The following is a 12,623-nucleotide window of genomic DNA, read 5'->3' as shown; positions in this document are numbered from 1 at the left end:
TTTGTAGCCGCGGACTCTAACCACTCGACTAAGGAAGGCCCCTATTCTTATGTTGCTAAGCATTCTATTATTGTATTTCGCTTTTAGTTTTTTGATTTTGATCTCTTTTTTATTTATTCTTAAACAGTGTTGCCAGCCACATGAACATTTGTGCTTCGGCCGTCTGTATGGCACGCAACACTTCCTTCAACTTTGGTGAACATTCGGCATCATTATCTTTAAAATTTATTGGTATCTGCTTGTAACACCCTCATGTAATTGGCTCTTTTGATAACAATCGAGCACTGTTGCCGTCTATTATCAGAATATAAAAACTTAAATGGCCATGTTAAAACTAAATCACAGACAAACAGACGAAACATTTGAATTAATTTCATCGTACTGCAACATAGCGCTCAATTCTTATATTTGGCTAACGACTCACTCGTAACGCTTGTATCGCCTGTTTCGAGATTGATGTTTATGCACTACCGCTATCTAGTTCTCAGAAAATATTCACGTGACCCTGTAGTTACTCCCGTAATCCGGAGTACCACGAAAATGGACAGAACTAGAAAAAATCGCTCAGCGATTTCTCAGAGTCCCCATCGTATTTACAATATTATTTTTTTTGTTTTACTTATGACAACCTTTGAGCTGAACCCCCTTGTTTTTTTTAACAAAGTTATAGTTGGCCCTCTTCTGTAAAATCAATAAGCGAATTTCTAGGGGTCAGGTTTAGGTCAAAAAACGGATGTTGCGCATACTCCATACATCAACAATTTATGACACTTCAGTTTTTTGGCTCAAGAGATTTGACATTAGTTCAGTCGTTGATTTATGGGGTTCCCACTTACGTTAGACGGAGTTTCACTGAATTTCTTCCATCTAATTAGCATGCTTTCTGTGGATGATAGGATCAATGATCAACAGAGGATCGCATCATGAGGTGGCAGAATCGAATATTGGCGCTCATACAGCAGCAATCAGTTTGTATAGCATGGAGGAGACACAATCTGAAAAGGTGTTCTGATTGTATGCTCATCATCGGCACCTTCATTTGTTTGAAGCGAACCTGTTTTGCCGGTCGCCAAGGTTTGTTTACAATCTTCTCACTGATTGCGATGGGGCACTGCTTTGATCTTTGACTGCATGCCATTTCAGTTCTGTCTGGCTGTTTTGTTTTAGTGTTTTGCTATTCTTAACTGGAAGCTGGCCGGTTTGTGACTGGACTTTATCGAGGATGAATTTGTTCATATTCTTCTAAACGATAATCAAATTCAAGAATTATGCTAATTGATGGTAATAAACCTTTTGACAAAATAAACAGACATTTAACACCTACCTTAGAATAAAATTTAGGTGCGTCATCTCTCACCGGAAATATTTAAGATTTTCCCAATGACTAATCTAATTGAAATTTTAGTTAAAAAGAATACTCACCGAAACATGTGGACAAGTCTAGTGCTCCCTTATAAAGACATCCGTTATTCTTCACGATCGCTTTCGGTATCCGATTCACACAGTAGCAATCGTTGCCATATTCCGGTCCGATCTCGTTCAAGAAATGGCTGTCCGTCTCGAACCGTAAAGCAGGGATACCCTCGTAGCTCGATGGCCCAACATACTTGATGTCGACAGTCCTGATATTGAGAAGTCAACATTACTATTACACTAACTTGAATAAAGTTGATTAGTTCAGCACAAACCTGCAAATATCAGAACTGAATATGGTCATCCGCTCAACCCCTTCCCGGAACGGCGGATAGCCGGAGCCGTCCGTTCCGACAATTTTGTTGCACTTCGAGGACGACCCGGCTGATTGATTGATCCACCTGTCTAACGTGTTCCTCCCGTTCCAGTACTCGATCATCTGCGTCAGCGCGGGCTCCTTAATCCCGGTGTTGATCGTGTAGGTGCCGTCGTTGGTCATATTTTTCTGAAAAGGTCATGCGATTGGATCAGCCAACTGTTCACTATCGAATCTTCACTGTTGATCTTACATGATTGAAGAACGAGAACTTCATCGATCCGTCCGGCTGAACGCGGATGGTTTTGGTGTTCCGTTTCTCGATCTCTTTGCAGATCGCCTTGGCAATGCCGATCACGTTCACGCAGAAGGGCACTCCCTCGAAAAGGAACTCCCGGGGAGTCGTCCGGAGGAACATGGAATCCGGTCGGCCGAAGATCCGATTCAGTTCGGCGTTGATCAACCGCAGACTGTCGTAGGTTTCGTCTTCGGCAAGTTGCAGGATCGACTACGAGTTTGTGTGGAAGGCATGCGTGCAAGAAGGGTTCGAAAAATGGCGTGGCAGAAAAAATCATGAAGTTGTGGTTAGCTAAATTGTTTACTATATTCGACTAGAGAATATTGCAATACAGCTCAAAATTTGACCACGTCATATTCAGGTAATGCATGATTTGAATGTAGAGTTGAATTGCAATTAACCATTCTCTAGTCGAGTTGGTGATATTGTGGTATTTTACTAGTGGGGTGGTGGGTGGCAATAATTATCACTACGAACAGATGTTGAGAGGTGAACGAAAGAAGGGTAAACGAATCGCAGAACACAAAACGTGGCGAATGCAGTTAGTCAACTTTGTCTTGTCCGATGGTTGCTTGTGGGATGAAATTGATGATGATACGCGTCATATTTGAAGAAAGGTTTTGGCAAGTATGTCAATCTCCGACTTAAATCCGTCGAATCCGGCTGGCTTTGACTTGCAATCTTTGATTTGCCGCACGATATGAAATGAAAGAATAAACCTTTGTGAATTTTGGTCGGTTTTGCGTTAAGTATTGGCAATAAAGGGTTTGCGTTAAGTATTGGACAACATTGTGGGCCTTTCTTAGCCGAGTGGTTAGAGTCCGCGGCTACAAAGCAAAGCCATGCTGAAGGTGTCTGGGTTCCATTCCCGGTCGGTCCAGGATCTGTTCGTAATGGAAATTTCCTTGACTTCCCTGGGCATAGAGTATCATCGTACCTGCCACACGATATACGAATGCGAAAAATGGCAACTTTGGCGAAGAAAGCTCTCAGTTAATAACTGTGGAAGTGCTCATAAGAACACTACGCCGAGTAGCCGGCTCTGTCCCAGTGGGGACGTTAATGCCAAGAAGAAGAAGAAAAAGAAGAAGAAGAAGTAGAAGATTGGACAACACATTTGATACTTTTTTGTTGTACCATCTACGGTTGACTAGATATCAGTTATTTACAAAATACAGTCAACTCTCCCTAACTCGATATTGAAGTGACCATCGAGTTAGGGAGGTATCGAGTTAGGGAACACGAAACCAGTGCAACTGCGATCCAAGGGACCATCGAGTTAGCCATGAGAATCAACTTTTACTATGGTTCTCTAACTCGATATCGAGATACAGAATATCGAGTAAGGGAGAGTTAACTGTAGTTATTGACATAACTTGAATTTCAACATAGGGGAACATGGTCCGGTTCGGACCTAGTAACATTTTTTTGGCCATGAAAAGTTTATGTTTCAGTAAAAGCCTGATTCAGCGCGCACACTTTTCTCTCAGGGAGTTTTGTGACATCTCCTACTAGGACATTACTCAACATGTTTGAACAAAATTATCCATAAGGTCCGAATTGGACCAACCCTGTTCCAATTCGGACTCCCCATGTACTAATTCGGACCACCCTAAGTTTTATCGTTTTTGCTGTGGTAGTTATAAAATATAACACCGATTTGTTTGGTATGAGAGCTTATTGAACTTCTTCTGTAAGCTTAAGCATAAAAAAAAATTTAATGCGTGAAAAATTTCAATTTAATTCGAGTGAGAAGACTAGCTCAAGTAAAATATGATTATTTTTTTAAAAAACGAGAGTGGAATCCAAAACTTGTTCAAAATAAAGTACAGTCAACTCTCCCTAACTCGTTTTTAAACGGACCATTGTGTATGGAAGATATCGGGATACAAACACAAAATTATAAAACGAAGCCAAACTTCAAATTTTCAAGCTCAAAACACATTATATCGAGTAAGGGAAAGTTGTCTGTATTGGTTTCAGCACTCGTAAACGCTTTTTTTGTATCGTATTGTCAAACTATTTTGGGAAGCCGTATCCAAAGTAGACTGGAGATGCTTTTCAAGTAGCTGGTTTATTGATTCCTTTACTTTTTGGTGGTCTACCGTATTTCTTAGATTTTTTCGAAGACTTTTCTTGACCGCACCAGAAACAAAGACTTCATCATTACAACTTTTATGAGTTTTTACCAAGCCGAGAAGACTTTTACGGGGTGGAGCGCTCGGAATAGACTGAGCGCTCGTTGAAAATCAAGAGATCCCTTTTGGACCATATGAAAAGGTCCGGATTGGACCAACACATATTTTGTGATTTTCAAACCAGTTAAGCACAAACAGTGCATAGATATATCAACACCTTATGATCTGATGAAAGATTTGTTGTCGCTTACAGGAGCTTGGAAATAATGCTAACGAAAGCACACTAGAGCACTTCAAAACAACAAACTCAGACATCAGACAAATTCAGGAGCAGTAACTTGGTGTGGATCATATTGACACTGAGTTGGCCATTGTTCATACAAATAGTTCAAGATTTCGAGTTCCAAAGTTAGAAATCGCCTAAAATGATTTAAGATAAGATGAAACGAAGCCAAACCTCAAATTTTCAAGTGCACAAATCCTGATAACCAATCAAGCTGAAAACTTAATGGATTGATCACTCGCTGGTGGTAATCACGTTTAAATCATTTTCCACAAAAAATATTTGAAATATGAAATGTACTTAAATTCTTTATCAAAAAGCACTATTTATTTTCAACTATAATTTGTATCCTTTGACAGATACGCGTATTTTGACCAGAGCTAGAAACGGTAACAGTAGGCTATAATTTCGCGGCTCTTCTCACTACAGTAGATTGAATGTGTGAATCTCATCAAGTAGTCTATGTTGGGTGCATGGATTTCAGAAATCAGATATGTCATCACAGGCTATAAATGTGGAAAATGCAGAAAGAAAACGAACATTTTTTTACAAAAAAAAAAAATGGATTTCCCTTAGCAACGGGTGTTTTGGTGCTTTCAATGTATTTTGCATACAGCAGCGATGGGCATGACTTTCACTAGCTACTTATTCTTCTTCTTCTTGGCATTAACGTCTTCACTGGGACAAAGCCTGCTTCTCAACTTAGTATTCTTATGAGCACTTCCACAATTATTAACTGAGAGCTTTCTTTGCTAAAGTTGCCGTTTTCGCATTCGTATGTCGTGTGGCAGGTACGATGATAATCTATGCCCAGAGAAGTCAAGGAAATTTCCATTACGAAGAGATCCTGGACCGACCGGGATTCGAACCTAGACACCTTCAGCATGGCTTTGCTTTGTAGCCGCGGACTCTAACCATTCGGCTAAGGAAGGCTCCACAAGCTACGCTGACCGTGATTTGCTTTACTTGGCTAGTATAACTAGTGTTAGTGTAGCTAGGCTAGTGAATCTCATTTTTACTCCTCTCTAGGCCGTAATCAATGTCATATACTAAACTCGATTTGAAGAAATCTACCGCATCCACACATTTTATTCGTAAACTAAGTGTTAGGGGTGTAGTAGGTTTTTCATACAAATTCTTAAAAAAAAACATCTTTTGATTCGTATTGGAGTTCTCCACGAATAAAACACCCCAACCTCTTTTTACGACCGTTATCGGGGGGTCGTAAAAATATCAGGGTTATATTTAGGTTTTTGAAAAATGCATCGTCTAGATGTGGAAATACTGATCCGAGATATTCGAGAAAGTTGAAGCATAGATTGAGAGTTTTCCAAAATGGCCATTTAAATTTTATTATTCTGGTAATAGATGGCAACACTGCTCGATTGTTATCAAAAGAGCCAATTATATGGGGGATACGCGGATATGCAAACTCCAATAAATTTTAACGATAACGATACCGAATGTTCACCATACCAGCCATACAGTCGGCCGAAGCACACATGTTCATGTGGCAGGCAATACTGTTTAAGAAAAATAAAGAAAAGATCAAAACCATAAAACTTGAACGGAATAGAAAAATGAAATGCTCAGTAACATATGAATACTATTCAACTGTAATCATGAAGAGTTCGAAATTTTGTTGTACCTGGCAACACTGCTCAAGTGAAATTCTGCCACCAGGGTGCACGAAACTTTTATTTTACGGATATCTCAAGATCCTGACTACTTAGAAAGATGGCGTCTGCGGCGAAGTTGTTCAGTGGCTCAAAGACTATCATTATTCAAGATAAGTGATAATCTCTTAAATCTCCACCTCAAGGCTCCACCAGGCGGCGCTAGTGAGCATGTAATTTTTGTTTTACGAATATCTCAGGTGGCGTCTTCAGTAAAGTTGTACAGTAGCTCAAGGGCTATGTTTATTCTAGTTAAGAGATTCAATTTTTTTTCCACCAGACAGTGCTACTGAGCACGAAACTTTTGTTTTGCGGTTATCTCAGAATCATGAGCACTTAGTTTAGTTAGATCAAGGGCTACCATTGTTCTAGTCAAGAGATTCAAGAATTTTTCACCAGGCGGCGTTAGTGAGCATGAAACTTTTGTTTTGTGGATATCTCATGTCTGATTCGCCGTGCATATAGTTTAAAGTGAAAGCCTCGACTCCACTATTCCATGTGCTACCAAAAAATTTTGTATATATTTCTGGATGAACGAGATAGATTGAATTGACACTTATATTGAGCTGTTCGGTAATCCAATCCGCATGGTTATTAAATTAATTAACTCATTACGCGTGGTAAAGATGGACAAATTATGGGTGAAATTATGAAAAAAATCCACGTGCTCGGCTGGGATTTGAACCCAGGACTCTTGTATGCTAGACGAGCGCTTTACCAACTAAGCTACCGAGCCACTTGGTGACCCAACAACTGAGTTGGTTACAAGTTTAGAATTCAAATCCCTACAGACTACGCGGACCCCTTTTATAGATTGGTTCTGGTAAATGCGATAATATAGTCAATTTTTTAGCCTTAAATTTTCAACAGCACTGTTGTTAAAATAATCAACCTATTGAATAACTTTGAATGATTTAAAACAACGAAAGCACCCATAATCAACCACTTTTTAACAAGGGTTCGTTCACGAGCTAAGTGATGTTCAGAAATTTAGGTTGAATTTGGTTAAAACATTACTAAAAACGTTAATTTTCCAAATTTCATGCCAGGCCAAGTTAAGTATGGCACAAAGGACGCTCGAAGGGGAGAAGAGGTAGGCTCGAGCGTTGACTCATTCACAATTTTGGAAGTTTTCATACCTTAAGCACTATGAAGGGGGGAGGGGTTCAAAAAATTCCAATCTTAGCGTTATGTAATAAATCGATGCTGTCTATGCGATGACAAGGTTATTACAGAAGCAATACTTTGGAATATCAGAAAAATGCGAAACTGTTGAAACTTCTAAATTGTACACAAATGAATTAATAAATTACGTTTAAAGCAAATTAGGTATTAGAAATTTTGCTTAATTCATTTTTATCAAAAAATAAATTATATACGAGATCAGGACAAAAATTAATGATTCTTATTGAAGAATTAACTACATGTAATAATATAATGGAGTGCTGAACTGAAAACCAACATTTTACGGTGAGTAAACGCAATAGAGATCAGTTGTATGTTAGGTATAAAATCTATTGTCTGGAGATAACAGTAACAGTTACGAACAGTAGAATCATATACTGTATAATTACCAGTGGTTTCTGATGTTTCTAGGGGTGTACGGTAGATGTAGCAATAACTAAATATTTTTGAATACTCTAGGTCAATAGTCGTCATAAATATGGCTCTCAATAAAGTTTCCTTGATGTTCAATTGAAAATTGAGCAATTGAAAAAAAGTAAAATTTCCTTAAGTTAAATTTAGGAGAGGGGTTATTAGAGAATGTTTCAAAGAAAAAAAAATACTACCTAATTGAATTTTAACACTTCACTTTTTTGCAAACACTAAAATCACTAGTAGGCGAGCAAATACCTTTAAACTCTAATATGTTGCTTATCTTGACATTTTTTTCTGCGACTCACAGACTTCTTCAGTGTCGACTTGATTATATTATTTATACTAAAAAATGTGTAGGTATGTGTGGATATGTTAGAACTAAATTCTGTCTGTAATCGTATACAGGGGGTCATTTTTTTAATTATGTACCAAACCAAATGAAAGTATTGTCAAAATTACAAATTCCTGTTTGTTTGGCAGGTGGTCAATTGATTTGTTTGTGCATTGTGTGTGTGAAGATTAGGTATAAGTTTAAACAGCCAAGAGAATACATTTCCTTGATCTTTGTTTAGTAATTTATTGTAATTTTGTTTAAACAAATTTATGCTTTCCGCTACGTCAAGCTTCCAAGGATTTGAAATATGTCGTAAAAGTTTAAATTTTTTTGTGTTTAGGGAATGTTTTTTATTGTAAATATGTTCTGCTACTTTTGATTTGAAATGGTGTACAAGTCCTTTTTATGTGCCTTTGTGTGCTTTAGTAACTTCTGCTACGTGTTCTTTAAAACGTGTATTGAGAGTGCGTTTTGTTTGTTCTATGTAAATTTTATTACAATGTTCGTAAGAAATTCGGTAAACGCCTGATTTATATAAACTGTCAATTGGTTCTTTTGTTGAACCTAGGAGAGTTTGGAGTTGGTTGTTTCTAATGGTAAAAGCTAACTTAAAACCAAACCTTCGTAGGATTGGACGTAGCTTTTTTGTTTCATCGTTATAGTTGACGGCTATACATTTGAGTGTTGGTTGTTCTTGTATCAGAGTAGTAAGTGAACGTCTTCATCCTAATTAGTTTCTCCGGAATGCACACGTATCAGTCTAATTAGTTTCACGGGAATGTCATGTTCAGACACATTGGCTCAATGAGATGGATATTATGGGTCAGGCTTTCGACCTGATCGTATCTCTTCGAAACGACCCATTTTACGATAGAGAGATCGCAACTCGAATGCAACGCTAACAATAAAATCTCTCACTGTGGTTCATAGGCACGCTCAGGAGAGTCGAATTGGGCATCTAAGAGAGCCGAAGAAGATGCAAAGTTGTCAAGACGAATGTGGGATCTTGAACTTCCAGCTGGTTTCCTTCTACCTATTATTGTGACAAGTTAACAAGAATAATCAAAAATAATGCATCTGAAATGAAAGAAAATTTGCAAAGCTTGTTCTGCTAATGCAATGTTTCCCAATGGTTTTTAAAACTGCAACCCCCTCTATAACTCAACAAACTTCTTGCGAACCTCTGAAAATGGATGTTCTTAGATATACTTGACAGGCACACTCAGAACACGTAGATAATTCAAAGAAATCTACTCAGATTCTAATCAGAAGTTTAATAATAATAATAATACAAAGAGTCAGATCAAAAACTTCCAAAAAAGGGTCTTGTCAAAATCCAGCGAGACAAAAATCGTAGGGAATTTCTACAGAATCCCACCAGAAATTCTCCAAAGATATTCGCATCCCAAGTAAAATTAGTAGCTTTTCAATAGCTTTTTTTCTCAAGTAATAGAGTAATAGCACCGGTTTTGGCCATACGCCAGTTGTAGCCATAGCGGATTATACACCGTTTTACATAGCCAATCAGCATGAAATCTTTTGTGTTCAGTAGATCACATTCACATGATAGAGCTACATTCATTTACCCGTACAAATTGATTCAACACATAAGAAAAACAATTCATTTTCCTTATAATTTTAGCTTCCATACACCTTATTTGGCCAGGGCACTCCTAATTTAGCCACTCTCAAGAGAAATCAATGTAATTGGCCAATTTAGGAACCGAAGATAAATCTCTGGCCGAAACTGGTTCCGTTGGCCTATATTGACCAATGGGATTTTCAAAGCGAAAAAATGGTTATAGCACAGTTTTGATATTTTACACACATAATATTGATTGAAAGCTTACATTTGACATATTTGTATGTAGTATAAATACGGCTTTCCATTTAATTTTTATTGACATTTTCTCTTAGGCTGGCCAAAACCGGTGCTTTTACCCTATATGTTTAAGAGTAATTAATTCAACTTTAATTTTGCAAAAATGTTTGCTTAGAAAAGGTTCGTTGAAGATTTCTATGTTAACGGGGATGAACCAGCCTCGGGCTCAATTTCCTCACAATAAAGAGTCAATCAATCAATCAATCAATCAATCAATCAATCAATTCTATGGTAAGCATTCCAAACGATTTACATATATATTTGAGACATTCGCTCATGTACGGAGCCAGATCCCATACTGGTCACTTTTGATTTACTTCGGCAGGGTTTTTTTTTTTTTGAAAGCTACAGAGTTTATATTCGACCACAATATGCGTGCTACTTATTGAAAACTTTCAGACAATTCAGCCAAGAAAAAAACTCCCCATGTCAAAGTGAATCTTGGAAGTGCCAATGTAGTTCTCTACACTATTTCGATGGACTTTACTAGCAATCCGGAAAGATCTCACCAAGAAATTTGAACATATTGTTGGCATCTTTACCTCTGGAGGTTTCTATGAACATTTGAGAAACTTGAAGTGTACTTCTGAAGAGCTAGCTTTAGGTCGTGAAAAAAATCCTTTAGAAAAAATCGGAAGAAATCCTTTGAAAACTTTGTCAGATATCAGTCAAGAACTTTCGAAGAGTGTTTACAATTAATACTTTTAAAAATACATAAGAAAATATCTCCAAAAGTCATGCTGATAGATTCGAGTAATTCCTCTTTTGGTTTGAGTGCAAAGGAAAATTAAGAATTTCAATCCGCCAAAGTTAAACCAAAAATATGCAAGGAATTTTGTATCCATACATCTTGAAACGATCTTAGTTCAATTTTCAAGCTCACCCTTTAAAAAAATCAAGCAAAGCTGACCAACAAAATTACATTTAAAGTACCTACTTAATCACTTTGCGTTTAAAAGTTGAATCATATGAGTAACATTTATAAAATGTTTTTGATGTAAAAACTGCAATTCTTATGCAAAACAAGCAAGGTTACAATTTACTAACACTTGTTCATCTTTCAAGAAAAACCACGTTTATTTAAAATAGCTTCGCGGGCCCCCTAAGATGTTGTCACGACCCACTAGGATCAGCGGACCACTGTTTGAGAAACCCTGTACTAATGTATACTAATATTCGATTCAATCATCTGATAATTTTGCCAGTGTACAATAGGAATTTATTTTGCAGAAGAATACGTTCATTAAAAACTTAAGAAAAACGTTCATTTGATTATAATAGTCCATAGTTAAAGTTGACCAAATCTCTGAGCTTTTCAAGAAAAAATACAATTTTTAAACGATGTCTTTTAAATAAGCATGCCAGTCAAGTCACGTTGAGTTATATATAATCTATTGATGTGTACACAGAGGCATTTTGTTCTCTTTCTCGATGAAAACCGTTTTGAAAAATTAAACCTAATTTCGGCATTTTTCATGGGAAAATTTAAGTATTTAGCTCAATTTATTAGGGCTTTTGAAGTCTGTTGATATTGATTGTTAAATAAATAGGAAGAAAGTGCTCAAATGAGTTATTGCAATTGTATCATGGCATTTAAAGTTCAACAAGAATCTCCAGAATCCCATTAGTCCAAAAAAATAAGGAAGCATCAATTCTCAGAGACGGAGCAGCACTCAGAAGCAAATATCGCAATAAACACTTGATTGTAGATTTATGTTGTTGGAATTAATCCAACTACTAAAAAGAGAAAAATACCTCTGTTTGTACTAACACCAGTTCGGATGGCGGTTACTTTTAAAGATTGCTTGAAATCGTTGTCGTCTGATATGGGAGATGATCATGATCGTCATTCGTATGACCAGTACAATGTAATCAGATGAAAGTGTGCACATAAATAATGGATTATTACAGATGGATACATGATTCTCAACTACAGGCTAAAAGAGCAAAGCAACAACCCTATACTCTACAATAAGAATCTAAAGTTGGCCTTCAAACTAGCAAATTAGTCCGCCACCCGAACAGAATGATTATACACAACACAACGAAAACATAGAAACTACAAATAGCAAATACACACATACAGGCAAAGAGAAAAAAGTGTTCAAAGGACATAACCGTAAGGGACCTTTGAAGTGTAGAAAGTTGAAAAATCGGAAGTAAAAGCTTAGCGCCTCAACCAAACAACCCACCACTCCAGGGGGTGTAATGTACAGTAGATACAGACACAAAGTAGTGAAACCAAACGCCACTATTAATCAACTCGATTAAGCTCAAACTAAACCAGGAAAATAGTGTAGTGAATAGAAAACGCAGAAACACGTTACTTGGATTGGCGTCGTTTTCTCAATTATTCGTTTAATGACTCTAACTACGGGGATTTTTTCGAGAGTATTGTTAACATCGGAGCGAAAGTTTGTGATCGTTTCCTTTGCTTGGGTATCGATTATTTGCAATATGCTCTGAAAATGAAGAATATACAAATGAAAGTAACGGACAGGCACAGAAAGGTAGAAGAGAAGATAATAATCCGCAGTATTGACAGAAATGGATGGGACCGTGGACGAGCGAATAATATTTTCAAGTAGGCGCAACCTATTTACAACATTACACCGCATGCTCGGATGGGCGCAGAATATCTCATTCACATGAAGGAATATTCGCATCGATCGAAATAGGCCGCG

The 12,623-nt window shown here is 37.3% G+C and overlaps 1 protein-coding gene across 2 annotated transcripts in view; it reads right to left on the bottom strand.

Annotated features, from left to right (window-relative positions):
- Positions 1-12,623, bottom strand: part of LOC5579869 (sensory neuron membrane protein 2) — an 83,258-nt gene that overhangs the window by 14,883 nt on the left and 55,752 nt on the right. The window contains exons 4-7 of one of the 2 annotated variants that reach the window (XM_021839848.1): positions 12,267-12,401; positions 1,983-2,237; positions 1,689-1,918; positions 1,423-1,622 (exon numbers count right to left, since the gene is read on the bottom strand). In XM_021839848.1, coding sequence (XP_021695540.1) covers positions 1,423-1,622; positions 1,689-1,918; positions 1,983-2,237; positions 12,267-12,401 — 820 coding nt within the window. The remainder of the gene's footprint in view (positions 1-1,422; positions 1,623-1,688; positions 1,919-1,982; positions 2,238-12,266; positions 12,402-12,623) is intronic. The other variant, XM_021839849.1, reaches the window with a different exon arrangement.

This window comes from Aedes aegypti, chromosome 2, assembly GCF_002204515.2.
Source record: "Aedes aegypti strain LVP_AGWG chromosome 2, AaegL5.0 Primary Assembly, whole genome shotgun sequence".
NCBI classification, from domain to species: domain Eukaryota; kingdom Metazoa; phylum Arthropoda; class Insecta; order Diptera; family Culicidae; genus Aedes; species Aedes aegypti.
The sequence above is the reverse complement of the archived record's forward strand: the minus strand, read 5'-3'. Positions and strand labels throughout refer to the sequence as shown.